This window comes from Orycteropus afer, unplaced genomic scaffold (assembly GCF_000298275.1).
Source record: "Orycteropus afer afer isolate SDZICR_OR568_19922 unplaced genomic scaffold, OryAfe1.0 scaffold00188, whole genome shotgun sequence".
Taxonomy (NCBI): domain Eukaryota; kingdom Metazoa; phylum Chordata; class Mammalia; order Tubulidentata; family Orycteropodidae; genus Orycteropus; species Orycteropus afer.
In genome coordinates, this window is record NW_006921775.1 from 5,884,444 (window position 1) to 5,905,878 (window position 21,435).

General features: G+C 42.2%; 1 protein-coding gene across 1 annotated transcript in view; it reads left to right on the top strand.

Moving 5' to 3' along the window:
- Positions 1 to 3,366: 3,366 nt before the first annotated feature.
- GRK7 (G protein-coupled receptor kinase 7) overlaps positions 3,367 to 21,435 on the top strand; it is a 44,926-nt gene continuing 26,857 nt past the window's right edge. The window contains exons 1-2 of the mRNA XM_007947533.2: positions 3,367 to 3,978; positions 4,763 to 5,200. Of these exons, the coding sequence (XP_007945724.1) occupies positions 3,367 to 3,978; positions 4,763 to 5,200 (1,050 nt within the window). The remainder of the gene's footprint in view (positions 3,979 to 4,762; positions 5,201 to 21,435) is intronic.

The window sequence follows — 21,435 nt, forward strand, 5'->3', positions numbered from 1 at the left end:
TGGTCAATGACATGAGACAAAGTATATGTGAACTGCTGTATGAAAAGTGAATTTGCTCTGTAAATCTTCACCCAAATCAAAATAAAATTTAAAAATAAAACAATAACCTATTCCTAATTGTTAACCTAAAACCTTGTTTATGTTCTTTGTGTTTCAAATGTTGTATGACATTTAATATTAAGAATACACACACGTTTTAATCCACATGATGCAAAAGTAATAGAAGGACCAGAGCAAAGAGCATTCTTTTTTTTTTTTTCTTTAGGTTACAAAATTAGCCATAAAAACTACTAAAGTACTTCAGAGTTGTTTTCTACTATCAATAAAAGTTCAGATTTTTCTTTTAAAATGAAATGATAACTACTCATTTCCCGTGATAGAGTGTAGTCTTCTTTTTATGGCAGAATACAGTAAATCATTCCATTGCAGTAGTTTGTGCTACTAACTTGTGTGGTAAGAAATCTTGCCTGTTACTTAATGAATCTGATCTCACTGTCTTCCAGCTCCATGGGGTACCACAGCTTTCCAAGGTCACATGTAACCCTGGGTTGGCTGGTTCTCTACTAGGTAACATAAGACCCAGAAACCCACCTTCTTTCACATTGCTTAGTTCTTTCATAACATATCTACATAACAGAAAAGCTTAATTTTGGACCACATTTTAGCCCTGTGTTGTTAATCATCGTTTTACAACTAGCATGTTTGATCATTTCTTTGTGCCAGATCCTAATTGGCATTTAATTCTCTTAAGTGTTCACTCAAGAATCACATTTATTATCTGTTTTACAGATAAGGAGACAAAAGCTCAGAGATGTGAAATAACTTGCTGAGAGACACACAGCTAGCACTTGCTAGAGCTGAGATTTCAGATCTCCCAAGCAGTGTTGGAGTCAGTGCTGATAACTGCGGGGGCACACCTCCAAGCTAAGCTTTCTGGTACTGTTTCCCACGTGGCGCAGACAAGCCTCACTGTGTCCAGGACTTGGCTCTGCTTCTCTGCTGAAGATTTTGTGTTGTTTTTAAATTACCCTTAAAATTACCATTTCATTAAGTTGGAGAAAACCTTTGACCATATTGTTAGCAATCATGTAAAATGTTCTATTTTAAATAGACCGCTCCATTTTTCCAGGTGTGTAAAACTTTAAAAATAATGATAATTTGTTTTGAATTGTCAGTAGGCAACATATTGTCATTTTATATCTTCTGAACTTTGTGTTCAGATATTATTTAAATTCTGTTCTCATCATAATTTTTAAAAGAGTGAATTCTTTAACTCAAATGATCTGTGTTATCATTGATTGGAAAACAGACAATGAAAAAAGAAAGAAAACACTTCCTTTTTTATGAGTGACAAAGCTACATGAAGAATGGGTTAAGTCTGCACTGTCCAATAACATAGTCATGGCCACATATGGCTACTGAACACTTGAAATGTGGCTAGTCTGAAATGACATATGGTGTAGGTATAAAATACAAACCAGATTTTGAAGACCTAGGACAAAAAAAAAAAGTGTAAAAATATCCCATTAGTAATTTTTATATTCATTACATAATGAAATGATAACATTTTGGATATGTGGTTAAATAAAACATACTACTAAAATTAATTTCTTTGAGCTAGCAATTCCTAGCAACTATATTTCATCAGTAAAAAAACATTCCTTTTTCAGTGATAAGATTAAATATCCATGTGATGACAATTCTGTCATTTTCCCAAAGCTCTGCATTCGTAAGAGCCATGGGAAAAGGCATGTTTTTTCACAGAAACGTGGGCCCGGAGATGCCCTCTCAAGAACAAAAAAGTACCAGCACTTCTTTTGTGGGTTTCACAGAAGCTGGCATGTTTCAGAGCAGTGGTCACTTGTGCAGATCCCCATCTCTGCTGTAAGGGTGATCGTTTACAGCACAGCATGCAAAGCCAAAGGGCACCCACGAGTTCATTACATAATTCTTGGTAGCGTGAGGCCAAGCGTGGATCTGCTCTGGGGGAACGGTCTGCAGGCTCTGACAGTCAGACCAAGGCGGTCACTGCGATGTTTTCACAGAGTGTGTGCTTGAGGTTGTTTGTTTGGAAAAAGACTGACCAGCTTTCCCCACCCCCCTCCTCCTACCTTTTATTTCTTTTAAACACTCTAGTATAATACTCAATGACTTTGTTTTAAGCTGCCTTAGTCTTTGTGAAGAAAAAGCCTGAGTATTAATTCCCTGTAGGACACAAGTTGTTATTTTTGGAGCAGAGGTTCTTAGCCTGATCTCTGCCTAAACCAATTTCTGCTCTCTTTGACATTGTGATCTGTGACGGCTCCAAGTGTCCACCGTGGAGAAAAGATTCACCACTTGAGGTAGAGGGGCAAAGATACTGAGGATCTAACTGTGGATTTCACGGTTCTTCTCTGAACTTGAAGACTCCTGAGGATTCAGGTTCCCCACCTCCCACCTGTTGTGCCCTTGGAGAAGTCACAGCCACAAGCCCAGAGTGGCCAGCCCTCCCTTACTATTATGGAAAATTCTTGCCCTGTTTGGAGCCTTGGTGCTCCGGGCCAATTCTTCATCTCTTTATTTCAGGAAGACGACTTCTACTGCTTGTGCCACTTCATAGTATGTTTTGGGCCAAGGTGACCCCACTTTATATTTAGCCCAAGGTACTTTAGATCACAGACTCTTCGTTAGAGTGCAACCAGCTTTGTGTGAGGCCCTGGGGGCCACAGCTTGGTCCCCTGGGGCCTCTGGGAGCATGTGTCAGGACTCAGAGCATTCTTTTTGAAACTCATTGTTATCAGGATGCTAGACACAAGGAGGAAAACTTCCCCAACTTCTCACAGTTCTTCTGCCTGACCTGTATGTTATTCCCAGGACTTTTATAGATTGCGTCTTATAGGGTACATGTAAAATTGGAAATTGTTTAAAATTTTGCTGTCAGCAACAAATAATAAACTAACTTATTACTACTCTGTTCCTTTGAAAATTCTTAGGTCTTTGTATATTCAGGGAACAAGTGTGTATGGAGACAGGCCTCCATCATGAATGGGCTGATTGGGAGGCAGGTGGGGGGCAACTAGAGGTGAGCAGGCATGTCAGTCTGATTTTGCCTCTGTGGATGGCAGCATGACCTGTAACATGCCTTTCCCTGGCCAGCTATACTTAGCCAGCCAAAGCTTCTTACAAGAGAAATCTCTTATTTTCCATTCCTCCAGCACCCTCCACCCAGGCCCACGTGCAGACCAGAAGACTCACTGCAAATCCCTTGCAAGTTATTTAGTCTTAGAACCAAACGCAGCCAGCTGGTCCCTAGACCTGCCTGAGTCTCAGCCCCAGTCTTCCACCCTTCTTTCACTTTCTTGGCAAGCACACCTCTCTGTGAGAGCCATGGTCGACATGGGGGGCTTGGACAACCTGATCGCCAACACAGCCTACCTACAGGCCCGGAACTCCTCGGAAGGAGACAGCAGGGAGTTGCAGCGGCGTCGACGGAGCCTGGCGCTGCCCAGTCTGCAGTGCTGCACCGAGCTCCGCCAGGTCCTGGCTCTGGATTTCAACAACCTGTGTCAGCAGCAGCCCATCGGCCGCCGCCTCTTCCAGGACTTCCTAGCGACAGTGCCTGTGTACCAAGAGGCCATGGCCTTCCTTGAGGATGTGCAGAGCTGGGAACTGGCTGAGGAGGGCTCCACCAAGGACAGTACCCTGCAGCAGCTAGTAGCCACTTGTGCAAGTGGCCCTGCCTCAGAGTGCCCATACCTCTTCCTCAGCCCAGCTCTAGTCACCAAGTGCCAGGCAGCCACCACCAAGGAAGAGCAAGTGGCTCTGGTGGCACTGGCCAAGGCCGAGGCTATGGCTTTCTTGCAGGACCAGCCATTCCGGGATTTCCTGGCCAGCCCTTTCTACAACAAGTTCCTGCAGTGGAAACTCTTTGAGATGCAGCCAGTGTCAGAGAAGTACTTCACGGAATTCCGAGTGCTGGGGAAAGGTGGTTTTGGGGAGGTAAGTGTCTCAAGGGTAGCCAACCTGGAAGGTGAAGTATAGAGCTTAAAAATTGTTTGTCTATTTTTTTTACTCTCCAGGGAACTAACTTAGAGCTAATTGTAGTTCCATATGCAGAGAATCTCTAGCTCATTCTTACCCCCTCTTTCTGGTCTCCATGTAAAATAAGGGAGCTCTGGTAGCGTGGTGCCTAAGGCACTTGACTGCTAACCAAAAGGCTGGCGGTTCAAACCCACCAGCCACTCCTCGGAAGGAAGGTTGGGCAATCTACTTCCATAGTGACACTGCCTCAGAAACCCAAGGAGGGGTCACTATGAGTCGGTTCTGACTTGACGGCACATAACAACAACAACAACGTAAAATAAATGAGAATGGCATAGGAAAGACAGGGTGAAAAAAGATGGCCAAGAATCCTTAACATAGACACCATCCCAGGAACCTGCTGGAATGTCCTGGATACTTTATAGAATGATATCAAGATATGATGGGTGCTATCCTGTGGCCCCTAATAGTGGTAATTGAGATTATTTGAGAAAAACTTAAGATATCTAAGAAAATATGCATCTTGGAATAAAGCTGAGAACCCATTTCGTACCACTGTAGGGCCCACCTCTTTCTTGAGGAAGCTTCTTCCCTACAATTTCTCTTTTCCCAACATCCTACCATTCATTCATCTTGGCTGATTCTCTCACTCTCCCCCCAGCCCCTTTACCATCCTCCCTCCCACCTCTCCACCACCATCTGTTCTACCTCTTCCTTTCTCTCTTTTTCTCTCCCCTTTAAGGTATGTGCCATCCAGGTAAAAAACACTGGCAAGATGTATGCCTGTAAGAAACTAGACAAAAAACGGCTAAAGAAGAAAAATGGTGAGAAGCTGGCTCTCTCAGAAAAGGAAATCCTGGAGAAAGTCAGCAGCCCTTTCATCGTCTCTCTGGCCTATGCCTTTGAGAGCAAGTCACATCTCTGCTTGGTCATGAGCCTGATGAATGGGGGAGACCTCAAGTTCCACATCTACAGGGTGGGCATGCGGGGCCTGGCCATGAACCGGGTCATCTTCTACTCAGCCCAGATGACCTGCGGAGTGCTGCACCTCCACTCCCTTGGCATCCTCTACCGGGATCTGAAGCCTGAGAACGTGCTTCTGGACGACCTCGGCAACTGCAGGCTGTCTGACCTGGGGTTGGCCGTGCAGATCCACGATGGCAAGCCCATCACCCTGAAGGTGAGTGGCTCTCTACTTGCCCCAGCCGGGAGTTGGAGAGGAGGGGAAGAGAGGGCCTGGACTTAATTCTTCTGATTTCCTCTGCCCTAACGCCTTTTGACTGCTAACCAGAAGGCTGGTGGTTCAAACCCACCAGCCACTCCTCGGAAGGAAGATGGGACAATCTACTTCTGTAGTGATACTGCCTCGGAAACCCAAGGAGGGGTCGCTATGAGTCAGGTCTGACTCAACGGCACATAACAACAACAAAGCCTTTATGTTGTCATCTTGCCTTAAGTAGAGTAGTGTAAGAGGATTAGCTTAGTTGGCTAGTAAATAGGCAATGAGTTTGTGCTCCTCTCTAGAGATGGGGGGATAGCGGTTTATCTGTAAGTTGGAGATCCTCTGTGGATGCTTGGTAGGTGGAAAGAACACTGAATTCATTGTCAGGGTGTTTCCCCCATTAACCACCACTATGGTACCATGGGGAGCTCTGGTAGTATAGTGGCTAAGACACTTGCCTGCTAACCAGATGGCTGGAGGTTCAAACCCACCAGCCACTCCTCGGAAGGAAGGTTGGGCAATCCTACTTCTGTAGTGATACTGCCTCGGAAACCCAAGGAGGGGTCGCTATGAGTTGGGTTTGACTCGACGGCACATAACAACAACAACAATTTAAAGAGGTTTTTGGGAGCTCTGGTAGCATAGTGGCTAAGACACTTGCCTGCTAACCAGATGGCTGGTGGTTCAAACCCACCAGCCACTCCTCGGAAGGAAGGTTGGGCAATCCTACTTCTGTAGTGATACTGCCTCGGAAACCCAAGGAGGGGTCGCTATGAGTCGGGTTTGACTCGACGGCACATAACAACAACAACAACATGGTACCATGTTCCTGGGTTAATAGAGTCTTGGTTTTCTCTTCTGGAAAATGAAGGGGCTGGACCCTAGAGTTCCAGGATCCTCAGAAGGAAACTTTAAAAGGAAAAAAGGAAGAAGGAGCCCCTAGCACCTTTTCCTCTAACACTTAGCACATTAGAACGTATCTCTTGTTGAGTGTAGAATGAGATGTTTTACACTGGATGAAGGTGAAATATTAAATTAACATATATAGAAGATGTTGAGCAAAGGCAGCTGATACTCATTTTAACCCATATTATTCGAAGTGGCTTGCAGATAATTTTTATTATTATTATTAAAAGTAAATTATAGTTAAGCAATGGTTAAGTGAATAACTCAAAATCTCTGAAATTCTGACAGGTCTTTATCACTGAGTTGTTTCTGTGCATGAAGGTAGGAGATTCCCCATGAAGATAATGGGCCAGTCAAGGTTCTTAGCTATTCACTTAAAACTTCATCTTTGCACAGCTTTTCAGCTTACAAGGCAGAGGAAAATCAGGCAAGGGGATGAGAAAAATCATGGCAAGTTTGGAAAACTGCAGGTGATTGCATGTGGCTGTAGGGTTGCTAACAAGATATGTAGGGCTGAGATCCTGCAGAGGCACATGTGTCCATGCAACGGCATTAAAAATGTTTTCTGTGGGGCACAGGGAACCATGGGAAGGTTTTTAAAAATGGGAGTGATGTGATTAGATTAGTTTTTTTGAAAAGACCAATCCAGCAATAATTCAGATGGTAGGTGGGAAGCAGGGAACCTAGTTAGGTGGCTAATGCAGTGGCCCAGTCCAGAGACAATGGGAGCTTGAATAGGCAGTGGGTTTAAAGAAGTGGAAACAAATTGGAGCTTATTGGAGAGAGTCATCCTGTGACTTTTTTGGGCAATCTACTTCTGTGGTGATACTGCCTTGGAAATCCAAAGAGGGGTCACTATGAGTCAGAACCGACTCCACACCAGTGGTTGCGTTTGTTTGCATTGTATATTGCAAGATGGGTGCTCCAAACCTAGTCATTATGGTCCATGTTCTAAGCAGGAGAAAAGTGTTGGGATGAAATGGACTTGTTACATAGCAGTTGAAGTGGACCATCCTTTAAGGAGCTTTCCTGGAAGCCCTATCTAATAGCTTCTATCTATATCTCACTTACATCTCTTCAGAGAAAGCTAAGAAATGTCATTACTTTCCCACCTCCACGCCCCATCCCTCCTCCCCACTGGGTATGAAGGTTCTAGTTAGTAAGGAAGAAGAAAGGTGGGATATGGAGCAGGTAGCCAGTAGACTTTGGCTCAGGAGTCAGAGGAGAAATGGATTTCAGGGAGGAGAGGGTAGTCAACAACATCAAATGCTACTGAAAGGTCACATAGTCTGTGGGATTTGGCAATTAGGAAACCCCAGTGCCCTCAGTAAGGACAATTTTCAAGGACTGGTAAGATCTAAACCCAGACTGTCGGGGTTGGATTGAGCTGGAATAGAGTGAGAATAGGGAAGGAGGAAAGCTGGTAGCTACAAGGGGGGGGGGGGGAGCACAAAGAGGAGAAAGCATAAATCTGAGGTGAGGAGGGCTGAGCACATTTGGATGCTAAGATAAGAGCCAGGAGGGAGCTGATGCTATAAGAAGGGAAAAGGATGGATGATGGAGGGGAATTCCAGGAAGAGGCAATGGAGGAGACAGAGAACTTAAGTAACATTATCTCCTAAATTGGAGAGGAAGAGGGACATGCAAGGTAGGGGACAGAGTGTTTGCTTTCTTTGGGATCTTGTGACAGAAGCGAGAATACCATGAACCCATGTCTGTCTATGCATGAAAATAGTTAAATGTATTACTTTATGGTTTTAATTTGTATTATCAATTATGCAGAGTAAAAATTGGCCTTCTGAGTGTCCCATATATATGTATCCTGCTGACAGGTGATATATCCCCATCTTGTTGGAGGCTTAGGAGACACACATAGCTTTTTCTCTCTCTCAGAAATCCCCCCCAGTCTTCCTCCTGCTTGTTCATGGGCCAAAAGAATTTTTAAGGACAGTTCGTTCAGTGGATACTGTATCCAGCTTTCCAGCTCTTTTGCAACTTGCAGGAAGCTTTCTGTGCTTCTTGATATCATCCACTGTAATAAGTGTACTTGGTGGAGATTACTGCCTAGAGATCCCTAGCTCTTTTGCCTTTCCTGAGTCCCTGTCTGTCCTGTGAAACAACACCACACAGTTCAGATGACTTGCCCCATCCAGGAAATGTTATGCCCCAGTTCCCAGTCCTGCCACTAAAACTCAGGACACCATGAGGAGAGCTGGGGAAAGAGATAGAGCAAAATTGGAAGCCATAAAAAGAAAAAGAAAAGAAATCCACCCTTCTTTACAGTTTACCCCACACCATAGCTGGGTGAAATCTCCCTCTATCCACTCCCCTCTCCCCCAAAAAAGCCAAACTCACTGCCATCGAGTCAGATTTGACTCATAGCAACCCCTCCTTGGATTTCCGAGGCAGTATCACTATGGAAGTAGATTGTCCAACCTTCCTTCCGAGGAGTGGCTGGTGGGTTTGAACTGTCAGCGCTCTGGTTAACAGTCACCCCATTCCCCATAATTTCCTATTTATTGCAGCTCCTACACATATAATTGGGCCCTCAGTGAATTTTAAGGTCATTATATTCGCAAGATGTTACAGAAGAAAATAAAAAGGACATATTTATAGGACCTCACTACTAACATTCAGTTTTGATGTCAAGATATTATATAAAAGAATTACTGAACATAAGGGAGAAGATGAGAAAGAAACATCACCCTGATTATGAAGGCTGATATCTGCATTGACTCTGTGTAGTCCCTCCAGAAAAGTGAAGGCATGCTTTCCATGTTTTGGAAACTTAGCTAGTATCTTCTCATTCAGTGACTTGTTGCATCTATATAACAGGATTGCTTTCTGCTACGTATAACAGAATACCAAATTCTGATATGGATTTGACAGCTCAACAATTTCAGGGTCAAGATTTCTGTAAGTTTCTGATCTTTTCCTCTTTGTTGCAAAATGGCTGTTGCAACTCCAAACATCAAGTCCATATTCCAGGATGGAAAAAATGGGGAGAAAGGAGCAATGTCAGCAGATGCTGCTGACATTCCATTGGCCAGGACCATGTCCACTACTCATCTCCAGCTGCAAGGGAAGCTGAAAACTGGAGTATTTCATTGCCCAGCCTTTGCTTTAGGGAAAGATAAGGAAGAGGGGAGTGAGCTTGGTTGTGGGATACGCTTTCACTGTCTATTACACCAACCCCTAGGATAATATATTGATAAGCATTAAGAAATCTGATTCAGTTTCTTAATTCACACAGACATTAAAACTAGAGAATAATTGTTACAGTCTTGTGATAGGCAGGATTCTAAAATGACTCCCAATGACCCTCACCCTCGTATAATCTCTTCCCTTTGAGTGTGAGCAGAACCTGTGAATATGATGAGCTATCCCTTCTGTGATTATATTGTGTTATAGGGCAAAAGGGATTTTGCAAATACAGTTAAGGTTACTAATAAATTGACTTTGAGTTAATCAAAAGAGAGATAATGCATATAGGCCTGACCTATCACATGGGCCCTTTGATTCTGAGTATAGAGGTCAGAGGCTGGGGAAGTCAGGGGTGCAAAATATGAGTAGGCTTATACATACCATTGCTGGCTTTGAAGATGGGTGGGCATATGATAAGGCATAGCATGGCCTCTAGCACCCAAGAGCAGATCCTGGCTGACAGCCAGCCAGGAAATGGGGACTTCAGTCCTACAACCACAGTGAACTGAATTCTGCCACAACCATGTGAGCTTGGAAGAGGCCCTCAAGTTCCAGATGAAAATGCAGGCCAGCTGTTATCTTGATTTCAGTCTTATGGAAACCCTGAGCAGAGAAGTCAGCTATGACTCCAGACATTCTAGAACCATGAAGGTTGGATGAAGCCCTGAAATGATTACCCTTTAAATACTGGACCAAAAATATCTCCATGGGTCTTCTTGAAACTAAACAATAGTGTACAAGTTTCTGTTTGAGTCTGATTTTATTTTTGTAAGTAAGTTACTTTTGTCCCATAAGAACCCCGACAGTCCAGTAAATCATGGTAACTTACTCTATATGTTGATTTTTTTCCTTTATAATAAGCCTTTTCCTTCAAATAATTTTCAAAGAATTTGACTTAAAATCTTAGAGATTAATGATACCCAAGGCCTGCCCAATATCACAGACCTGCCTGATATGAGTCATTGGTAAAGCTGAGGCAATGACCAAAGGTTCTGCCCCCAGGAGAGGGCTCATAAATATCCCTGCCCCTCCTCCTGTGTCTGTCTTTCTCAAGTCTGGACAGAGCTTCCTATTCCTTTCCTCCCTGAGGGGCCTTCTTGGGTCACTGCCCAGTGACCAGCAGCCAGGGGACCCCCAAATACACCATATTCTAGGCGTGGTTTTGTGCTCCCAACACACACTGAGGACAGTCACATTTAAGAGGAGTAAAGATCTGGGTCTTGATAGAGTCCAGGTAAGAGACCAGAGTAAAGAATACTTTATCTTAATAAGTAAAGAGTGTCTGCCTTGAATATTATGCTCATTTGGGAACTATCTATATGGGATCAGATTGATAGCAGCAACTTGAAATATTTAGTAGGGACCTTAGGCAACAGTGAATTTATGTTAATGGGGGAAGAACAACTCAGAAAAGGAAAGTTAGAATGGTTGCACAACTAATGGCTTAAATTAAGCCCAGAGGCGTGGTCTGATGCAGGTGTCTGAGCAATGTCACCAGGAATATCTATCTCTATCTCTCTGCTCTGCTCTCCTCTGTGTTGACCTCACTCTCTGACAAGTGCTCCCCACATAGAGGCACCAGCAGCTCCACACACATCCTACCAACTGAGGAACCACCCTGGAAAGAAAAGGCTTCTTCATGAATTGTTCCCTCACACTTCACAGGACAATCCAGGCCATGTGTCTAACCACAACCAATTCCACTGGCCAGGACTAGACCACTGCTTGTTTTATGAGCCAGGTGTAGGGCCTGTCCCATTCAAATTTCATAGCCTGAGAGCAGAGGACATGCATTTTCCAAAGGAAAATGAGATGCAAAAAACAGAGAGTGCCAGATAGGAGCAAACAGCAAATGCTCCTGAAAAGAATCCACAGGCTTTCCACCCTCTTAATCAAAAGATCTCATAGACTCATAGTGACCCTACAGGACAGAGTAGAACTGCCCCCATGGAATTTTCAAGGCTGTAAATCTTTATAGATGCAGACTGCCTCATCTTTCCTCCACAGAGTGGCTGGTGAGTTTCAACCACCAACCTTTCGGTTAGCGGCTGAATGCTTTAACTACTGCTCTATCAGAGCTCCTATGGGGTTGCTATAGGGTTGCTATGAGTTGAAATTGAGTCAATGGCAGTGGGGTTTTGGGGTAATCAAGAGATGATGGGATCTAGATCCTTTACAAAAATGTTCTGTGAGATAGATACTATTATTAGCTCTACATTGCAGATAGGGAGATTGAAACTCAGAGAGGGTAAGTTACCCAAAGTCACACCACTATTATGTGATATGAACTCAGGTATGTCAGATTCAGGGGGCAGTGATGGTTCAGTGGTAGAATTCTCACCTTCCAAGCAGGACAATTGGGTTGAATTCCTAGCCAGTGTACCTCATGGTGGAGGCTTGCATGTGGCTATGGTGCTGAACAGGTTTCAGCAGAGCTTCTACACTAAGATGGACTAGGAAGAAAGGTCTGGTAATCTATTTCCAAAACTCAGCCAGTGAAAACCCTATGGACTGGAAAACCAATTTGCTATGTAAACTTTCACTCAAACGACAATAAATTTTTTTAAAACAAATAGCTCTATGGATCATAATGGTTCAATCCATAACCAACCATGGGGATGATGTAGGACTGGTCAGCATTTCATTTCATTGAATATGGGATGACTCAGTATCAACTTACAAGAATATATCAGGTTCTAAAGCACCTGTTGGTTCAAATCCACCAGCCACTCCTTAGAAGGAAGATGGGGCAATCTACTTCCATAGTGATACTGCCTCGGAAACCCAAGGAGGGGTTGCTATGAGTCGGGTCTGACTCGACGGCACATAATAACAACAACAAAGCACCTGTGGTTTCTACTCCATCTTGTTCAGTTCATGCCCAGCACACAACTTGGCCTATGGTTTCAATGCTACAAAAGGCTCTCCAGTCTAAAACTCAGACAGGATAAGTGCATGTGATGACAGTGGGAGATTTTCCTCAGTCTGGTCTGATAGGGACCCCAACCAAGCCTAGATGAGCCTCTGACAAATATTTGTGATGAAGGCTCTAGAAATGGAGCACCCCCACCTACAAGAGAGTGATGGGTACTTCTGTCTTGGTGACTATTATGGACTGAATCATGTCACCCAAAAATATGTTGTAAATCCTAATCTCTACACCTGTGGTTATAATTCCATTTGGGAATGGTTTGTCTTTGTTATGTTAATGAGGCAGGATTAGTGGAGGGTGTATATTGAGTGTGAGGAGCTCTGATAGCATAGTGCCTAAGGCACTTGACTGCTAACCAGAACTTCTCAGAAAGAAGGTTGAGCAATCTACTCCCGTAGTGATACCACCTCAGATACCCAAGGAGGGGTCGCTATGAGTCAGATCTGACTTGATAGCACATAACAACAATATTGAGTGTGTGTGTGTGTGTGTGTGTGTGTATTAGATATAAAAGAGAATAAATAAACCAGATGGGGTAAGATAGATGCCAAGCCACATGGAAATCTCCAAGGAACCAGGAAGCAGAAACTGAAGAGACAAGTACATTCCAGAGCAAACAGAGAGAAAGCCTTCGAACAGAGAGCTGGCTCTCTGAATTCTGACTTCTAGCCTCCTAAACTGTGAGAACTCTGGTAGCATAGTGCCTAAGGCACTTGACTGCTAACCAGAAGGCTGGAGGTTCAAACTCACCAGCCACTCCTCGGAAGGAAGGTTGGGCAATCTACTTCCGTAGTGATACTGCCTCGGAAACCCAAGGAGGGGTCGCTATGAGTCGGGGCCGACTCGACGGCAAATAACAACAACAACAAACTGTGAGAAAATAAATTTCTGCTTGTTAAAACCATCCACTTGTGATATTTCTGTTATAGCAGCATTAGATAACTAAGAAAATGACCGATGCCTCATAGCCAGACCCCCACACATAGGCACAATAAAATTACATGTGGTCCCAGTCACTGTCTACAGCCATTTTTAATGTGATAAGCACCCTTAGCTTACATCTTCATGCATACAATAAAAATCATTCATGTCATGTTTTAGAGGCTGCAAGTAAAATATAAGAAAATTGAGCAGTGGGGCCCAAGCTGGACTTCTGAAATTCAGCATTCTATGTAGAGAACAGTGAATTTCAGATTTTAAGGAACATGAGTCCTTTAAAACTTGCTATTTTATCAGGAATCAGAATGAACTTGGAACAAAGAATCTAAAGAATGGCACATATTTGGTTACCTTATTCTGCCTCGGAGCCTCTGACAACTCCTCACAAAGAGATAATGGAAGACAATGATTGGGCATTATGTTTATTTTGAAACTTCTGTTCTATCGAATCCACTACTCATGCATCTGTTTGTGATACTGTGGTGCCTTGCATGTTGCTGTGTGGCTGAGGACTATGTCATTGGTATTTCAAATACTGGCAAGGTCACCCATGGTGGACAAGTTTCAGCAGAGCTTCCAGACTAAGACAGACTTGGAAGATGAAAGAGTCCATCCACTTCTTAAAGAATTGGCCAGTGAAAACCTTATGAATAGCATGAAATACTATCTGATATACTCTGGAAAGCATCATGAATAGCCCTGAAACTTTGTCCAATATAGTGCCAAAAGATGAGCCCCTCAGGTCAGAAGGCACTCAAAATACAATGGGGGAAGAGCTGCCTCCTCAAAGTAGAATTGACCTTAATGATGTGGGTGGAGTAAAGCTTTCAGGACCTCCATTTGCTGATGTAGGAGCTCTGGTGGTGTAGTGCCTAAGGCATTTGACTACCAACCAGAAGGCAGGCAGTTCAAACCCACCAGCAACTCCTCGGAAGGAAGGTTGAGCAATCTACTTCCTTAGTGATATCCCCTTGGAAACCCAAGGAGGGGTCGCTATGAGTCAGGTCCTACTTGACGGCAGTGCATGTGTTTGCAATTTGCTGATGTGGCACTACTCAAAATGGGAAGAAACATCTGCAAATGTGCATTAATAATCAGAACATGGAGTATACAAAGTGTGAATCTAGGAAAATTGAAAGTGTCAAAAATAAATGAAACGTATAAAGATCAAAATCCTAGGCATTAGTGACCTAAAATTGACTGGTTTTGGCCATTTTGAATCAGAAAAGCATATGATCTACTATGCTGGGAATGACAAATTGAAGAAGAATGGCATGACATTCATCATCACAAAGAATGTTTCAAGATCTATGCTGAAGTACAATGCTGTCAGTGATAGAATAATATCCATACACCTACAAGGAAGACCAGTTAATACTACCATTATTCAAATTTATGCACCAACCACTAAAGCCAAAGATGAAGAAATTGAACATTTTTACCAACGCCTATAGTCTGAAATTGACCAAACATACAATTAAGATGTGTTGATTGTTACAAACAGATGCATGAGTAGTGGATTAGATAGAACAGAAGTTTCAAAATAAACATAATGCCCAATCATTGTCTTCCATTATCTCTTTGTGAGGAGTTGTCAGAGGCTCCAAGGCAGAATAAGGTAACCAAATATTGTGCCATGCTTTAGATTCTTTGTTCCAAGTTCATTCTGATTCCTGATAAAATAGCAAGTTTTAAAGGACTCATGTTCCTTAAAATCTGAAATTCACTGTTCTCTACATAGAATGCTGAATTTCAGAAGTCCAGCTTGGAATGTGAAAGCTGGAAACAAAGAAGAATCACCAGTAGTTGGAAAATATGACCTTGGTGATAGAAATGGCATTGGAGATCACATGATAGAATTCTGCAAGACCAACAGCTTATTCATTGCAAATACCTTTATTAACAACATAAATGGCAGCTATACACATAGACTTCACCAGAGGGAATATACAAGAATCAGACTGACTACCTCTGTGGAAAGAGGCAATGGAGAAACTCAGTATTTACAGCCAAAATGAGGCCAGGAGCTGACCATCAACTGCTCATATGCAAGTTCAAGTTGAAGCTGAAAACAATTTAAACAAATCCATGAGAGCCAAAGTATGACCTTGATTATCCCATCTGAATTTAGAGACTATCTAAAGAATAAATTTGACACATTGAACACCAATGACCAAAATCCAGAGGAATTGTGGGATGACATCAAGAACATCATCTATGGAGAAAGCAAAAGGTCATTAAAAAGACAGGAAAGGACTTTGGTGAGTAGAGACTGGGATCTTAAAATCTTGCAAGTGGCCACCTAGATGCAACGATGGGTCGTCTCTCCTCATCCAGAGCAAAGAACGAAGAAAACCAAAGGTGCATGGAAATAATTAGTCCAAGGGACTGGTAGACCATGTGATCTTCAGCCTATATGACCATGAGACCAGAACTAGATGGTGCCTAGCTACCACTGTCAACCACTCAGAGGGGAGGGTCTATGGAGGAGATCCTGGATAGAGTGGGAAAACAATGTGGAACAAATTCAAAATCATAAATTAAAAAAGAAATGGACCAGGTTTGCTGGTCTGATAGGGCCTGGTGAAACACCTGAGACTATGGCCCCTAGCTGCCCTTCAGGTCTGGAATTGAACCCACTCCAGTGGCTTCCACCCAAACAAAAGACAGGCGTATGAGCTGAACATTTACATTAGGTAGATATACTTTTGGAGAGATCGATCATGTGAGAATAGAAGGGCTGTGTATGCACAGGGAGACAGCTCAGTGGCAGGAGTGTGTGGGAAGGGAAACAGGGAAGAGGTGGCTGTGGGGAGGAAGTGGGAGAAGAGCTGTTGCATGATGAGAAATTCCAGTCAATGTAAACTGCTGTATGGAAAATGAATTTCTTTGTAAACTTTCACGCAAATCACAATAAGAATTTTAAAAAAGAAAGAAAAGTTTACTGCCTTAGAAACTGCCTTAGAAGCCCAATGGAGGTCGCTATGAGTCAGAATCAACTCAATGGCAGTGGGTTTGGTTTGGGTTTATCTCCCCCACTAGACTGTAATAAACTCCATGTCTGGTTTTTGCTCATCTTTCTATCCCTCATGGTTAGCACAGCCTAGCATGTGGGAAATGTTCAATAAATACATGTTGAATGAATGAAAGACTTTTGAATGATATAATGTTCAAATCTTAACTTTGAGTTAAGACTGTAGTGAATATTTTTCAATACTCTTAATAGTGAAAAATAGTTTGAGAATGTGTTTGAAATTTTTGAAGTGGTCAAAAATTACTAGGAACTAAATCCAGTCACTGAGATGGTAATAATAATTTTGGTTCAAACTAACGTGTAACCATGAAGTAAGAAGAATGCTTCTCCTGTGTGGCTCTCCAACTAGTTCTCAGGAGTAAGTAAATTATCAAAGTGAAAAAAATTTGGAGCAGGATCATGATGGTTGTGATGTATGCAGGTATTAACTTCTAATGATACACATAGGTCTTTTAAAAACCACTTATTTAGTATGGTTCTAGCATTGTATTTGGTACAATTGTTATTGTCAGGTGCCACTGAGTTGGTTCCTACTCACAACAACCCCGTGTACAACAGAACAAAACCTGCCCTGTCCTGTGCCGTCCTCATAATTGTTTCTATATTTGAGTCCAGTGTTGCAGCCATTGTGTCAATGTATCTCCTTGAGGGTCTTCCTCTTTTTTGCTGACCCTCTACTTTACCAAGCATGAGTCCTTCACCAGGGACTGAACCCTCTTGATAACATGCCCAAAGTACATGAGACAATGTCTTGCCATCCTTGCTTCTAAGGAGCACACTGGCTGTACTTCTTCCAAGACAGATTTGTTCCTTCTTCTGGCAATCCATGGTATATTCAATATTTTTTGCCAACACCACAATTCAAAGGCACCTTTTCTTCTTTGGTCTCCTTTATTCATTGTCCAGCTTTGACATGCATATAAGGTGGCTGAAAATACCATGGCCTGGGTCAAGTGCATCTTAGTACTCAAGGTTAAAATCTTTGATTTTAACACTTTAAAGAGGTCTTTTGTGGAAGATTTGCCCTTTGCAATATGACATCTGATTTCTTGACTGCTGCTTCCATGGACATTGATTACATATCTGAGTAAAATGAAACCCTTGACAACCTCAATATTTTCTCTGTTGATCATGATGTGGCTTATTGGTCCAGTTGTGAGGATGTTTGTTTTCCTTATGTTGAGGTGTAATCCATATTGAAGGCTAAGTCTTTGATCTTCATCAGTAAATGTTTCAAGTCCTCTTAGTTTTCAGGAAACAGGGTTGTGTCATCTGCATATTGCTGGTTGTTAATGGGTCTTCCTCCAATCCTGATGCTGCATTCATCTTCCTATAGTCCAGTTTTTTTGGATTATTTGCTCAGCATACAGACTGAATAAGCATGGTAAAAGGATACAACCCCGATGCACAACTTTCCTGACTTTAACCTCCCTTGCTTTGTTTGAAAGACTACCTTTTGGTTTATGTCTGGTTTCTTCATGAGCACAATGAAGTCTTCTGAAATTCCTCTTCTTCTTAATGTTACTCATAATTTGTTATTATTCACACAGTCAAATGCCTTACATTTTTCGATATTCTCTGCTTTCAGTCAAGATCGATCTGACATCAGTAATGATCTCTCTCTCCCATGTTTTCTTTGGAATCTGGCTTGATTTTCTGGCCATTTCCTGTTGATATACTGCTGCAATAATTTTTTAATTATCCTCAGTAAAATTTTACTTGTGATATTAATGATATTGTTCTACAATTTTTGCATTCTGTTGGGTCATTCTTTGGAATTATTACAAATATGGAGCTCTTCCAGTTGGTTGGCCAGGTAGCTATTTTCCAAATTTCTCAGCCTGCACCTGTGAACACCTTCAGTGCTGCATCCATTAATGGAAACATTTCAAGTGGTATTCCATCACTTCCTGGAGCCTTGTTTTTCACCAATGCCTTCAGTGCAGCTTGAACTTGTTCCTTCAGCGCCATTGGTTCTTGATCATATCCTGAAATGGTTGACCATCAACTAATTATTTTTGGTATAGTGACTCTGTGTATTCTTTCTGTCTTCTTTTGATGCTTCCTGCATTGTTCAATATTTTGCTGATAGAATCATTTAATATTGCAACTTGAGTCTTGCATTTTTCCTTCAATTCTTTCAGCTTGAGAAAAGTCAAGCATGTTCTGCCCTTTTGGTTTTCTAACTCCAGGTCTTTGTGCATTTCAATATAATATTCTACTTTGTCTTTGGAAGCTGCCCTTTGAAATCTTCTGTTCAACTCTTTTTCTTTTTTCAAAATTTTTATTGTGATTTGGTTGAAAGTTTACAGAGCAAGTTCATTTTCTATACAGCAGTTCATACACATTTTGTTTCATGACACTGACTGCAATTTCCCACAATGTAACAGCTCTCTTGCCACTTCCTCCCCGTGTCCTTCCCTCCCATGAACTCCTGCCCCCAAGCTATCTCCCTGTGCAAACACTGCCCTTCTGTTGTCCCACGATTGATCACACCAAGGAGTGTATCTACATGATATAAATGTTTACCCCATATGCCTGTCTATTGTTTGGCTGGAAGTCACGGAAGTGAGTTCAGTTCTAGACCTGAAGGATAGCTAGAGGCCATAGTCTCAGGGGTCTCACCAAGCTCTATCAGACCAGCAAAATTGGTCTTTTTTTTTTTTTTTTTAATGATTTTGAGTTTTGTTCCACATTGTTCTCCCACTATATCCAGGATCTCCTGCACAAATCCCTTTCCAAATGGTTGACAGTGGATAGTCAGGCACCATCTAGTCCTTCTGGTCCTTGTGTTCATATAGGCTGAGGTTTGCATGGTCCATCAGTTCCTTAGACTATTTGTTTCCTTGTACCTTTAGTTGTCTTCATACTTCTTTACTCTAGATGAGGAGAGACCCATTGTTGCATCTAGATGGTTGCTTGCACGCTTTTAAGACCTTAGTCACTGCTCACCAAAGTAGGGTGTAGAACAATATTTCTGTGTAGTATGTTATGCCAGTTGAGCTTGACATCCCCTGCAACCATGGTCCTGAACCCACAGGGCCAACAACTTGCTCCATCAGGGTGGTTGTGCTTAAGAAGTTATCATAACTCTGTCCCCTGTTAGTTCTATTTGTATGGACATTCTTATAGCACATACAAATACATATGTAGAAATACTATCTGCTAGTCTTATATATGGTCATGGGTATGTTTCCTTTTGCCTAGACATGCCTGATAATTCAGCCTGTCTACCCATCTATTTACCCATAGTCAGCTCTTTTCTTTATCGTTTTTCCATTTGATTTAGTACTCCATATTCAAGAGCAAGTTTCAGAGTCTCTTCTGACATCCATTTTGGTCTCTTCTTTCTTTCCTGTCTTTTGAATGACCTTCTTATTTCTTTATGAGTTCATCCCACAACTTATCTGGTCTTCAGTCATTGGTATTCAATGTGTCAGATTTATTCTTGAAAAAGTCTCTAAATTCAGGTGGGATGTACTCAAGGGCATATTTTGGGTCTCATGGACTGTTTTTTTATTTTGTTTTGGAGTCTGGTGGCAGAGTGCCTAAGGCATTTGATTGCTAACAAGAAGGCTGGCAGTTCAAACCTACCAACCACTCCATGGGAGGAAGATGAGACAATCTACTATAAAGATTTACTGCCTCGGCAACCCATTAGGGGTCACTATGAGTTGGAATCGACTTGATGGCAGTGAGGTGGTTTTTTTTTTTGTTTGTTTGTTTGGCCTTATTTTCATTTTCTTAAGCTTCAATTTGACACAATGTTCTGTTATTGTTAGGTGCCATCAAGTCAGCTCCGATTCATAGCGACCCTGTGTATAACAGAACAAAACACTGCCCAGTCCTGTGCCAGCCTCACAATCTTTGCTATACCGGAGTGCATCGTTGCAGCCACTGTCTCAATCCATCTCATTGAGAGCCTTCCCCTTTTTCACTGACCCTCCACTTTAACAAGTCTGATATCCTTCTCCAGGGAATAGTGCCTTCTGACAACATGACCAAAATAGGTGAGATGAATTCTGGCTATTCTTGCTTCCAAGGAGCATTCTGGCTGCACTTCTAAAGGACAGATTTGTTAGTTCTTCTGGCAGTCCATGGTACTTTCACTATTCTTTGCCAATGCCACAACTCAAAAGCATCAACTCTTCTTTGGTCTTCCTTATTCATTGTCCAGCTTCTACATGCATATGAGGCAATTGAAAACACCATGCTTTAGTTTAGGCGCACTTTAGTCTTCAAGGAGACATCTTTGCTCTTCAGCACTTCAAAGAGGTCTTTTGCAGCAGATTAGCCAAGTGCAATATGTCATCTGATTTCTTGACTGTTGCTTCCATTGATGTTGATTATGGAACCAAGTAATATGAAATCTTTAACAACTTCTATCTTTTCTCCATTTATTGTGAGACTGTTTATTGGTCCAGTTGTGAGGGTTTTCATTTTCTTTATCTTGAAGTGTAATCCATACTGCAGACTGTAGTCTTTAATCTTCATCAGTAAGTGCTGCAAATCATCTTCACTTTTTGTAAGCAAAGTTGTGTCATCTGCATATCGCAAGTTGTTAATGAGTCTTCCTCCAATCCTGATGCCATGTTCTTCTTTCTGTAGTCCAGGTTCTTAGATTATTTGCTCAGCATACAGATTGAAGAAGTATGGTCAAAGGATACAACCCTGACACATGCCTTTCCTGATTTTAAACCATGCAGTATCCCCTTGTTCTGTTCAAATGAATAGCCTCCTGGTCAATATACAGATTCCTCATGAGCACAATTAAAATTTCCGGAATTCCCATTCTTCTCAACGTTATCCCATAATCTGTTATGGTCCACACAATCGAATGCTTTTGCATAGTCAATGAAACACAAGTAAACATCTTTCTGATATTCTTTGCTTTGGACCAAGATCCATCTGACATCAGCAATGATTTCCCTTGCTTTTAAGATCCCAGTTGCTACTCACCAATAGGATGTGGAACAATGTTTTTGTGTTCCCTTCTGAATCCAGCTTGCATTTCCGGAAGTTCCCTGTCAATATATTGACACTATATATTGTCAATATATTGGCACTCTGGTGGCATAGTGCCTAAGGCACTTGACTGCTAACCAAAAGACTGGAAGTTCAAACCCACCAGCCACTCCTCGGAAGGAAGATTGGGCAATCTACTTCTGTAGTGATACT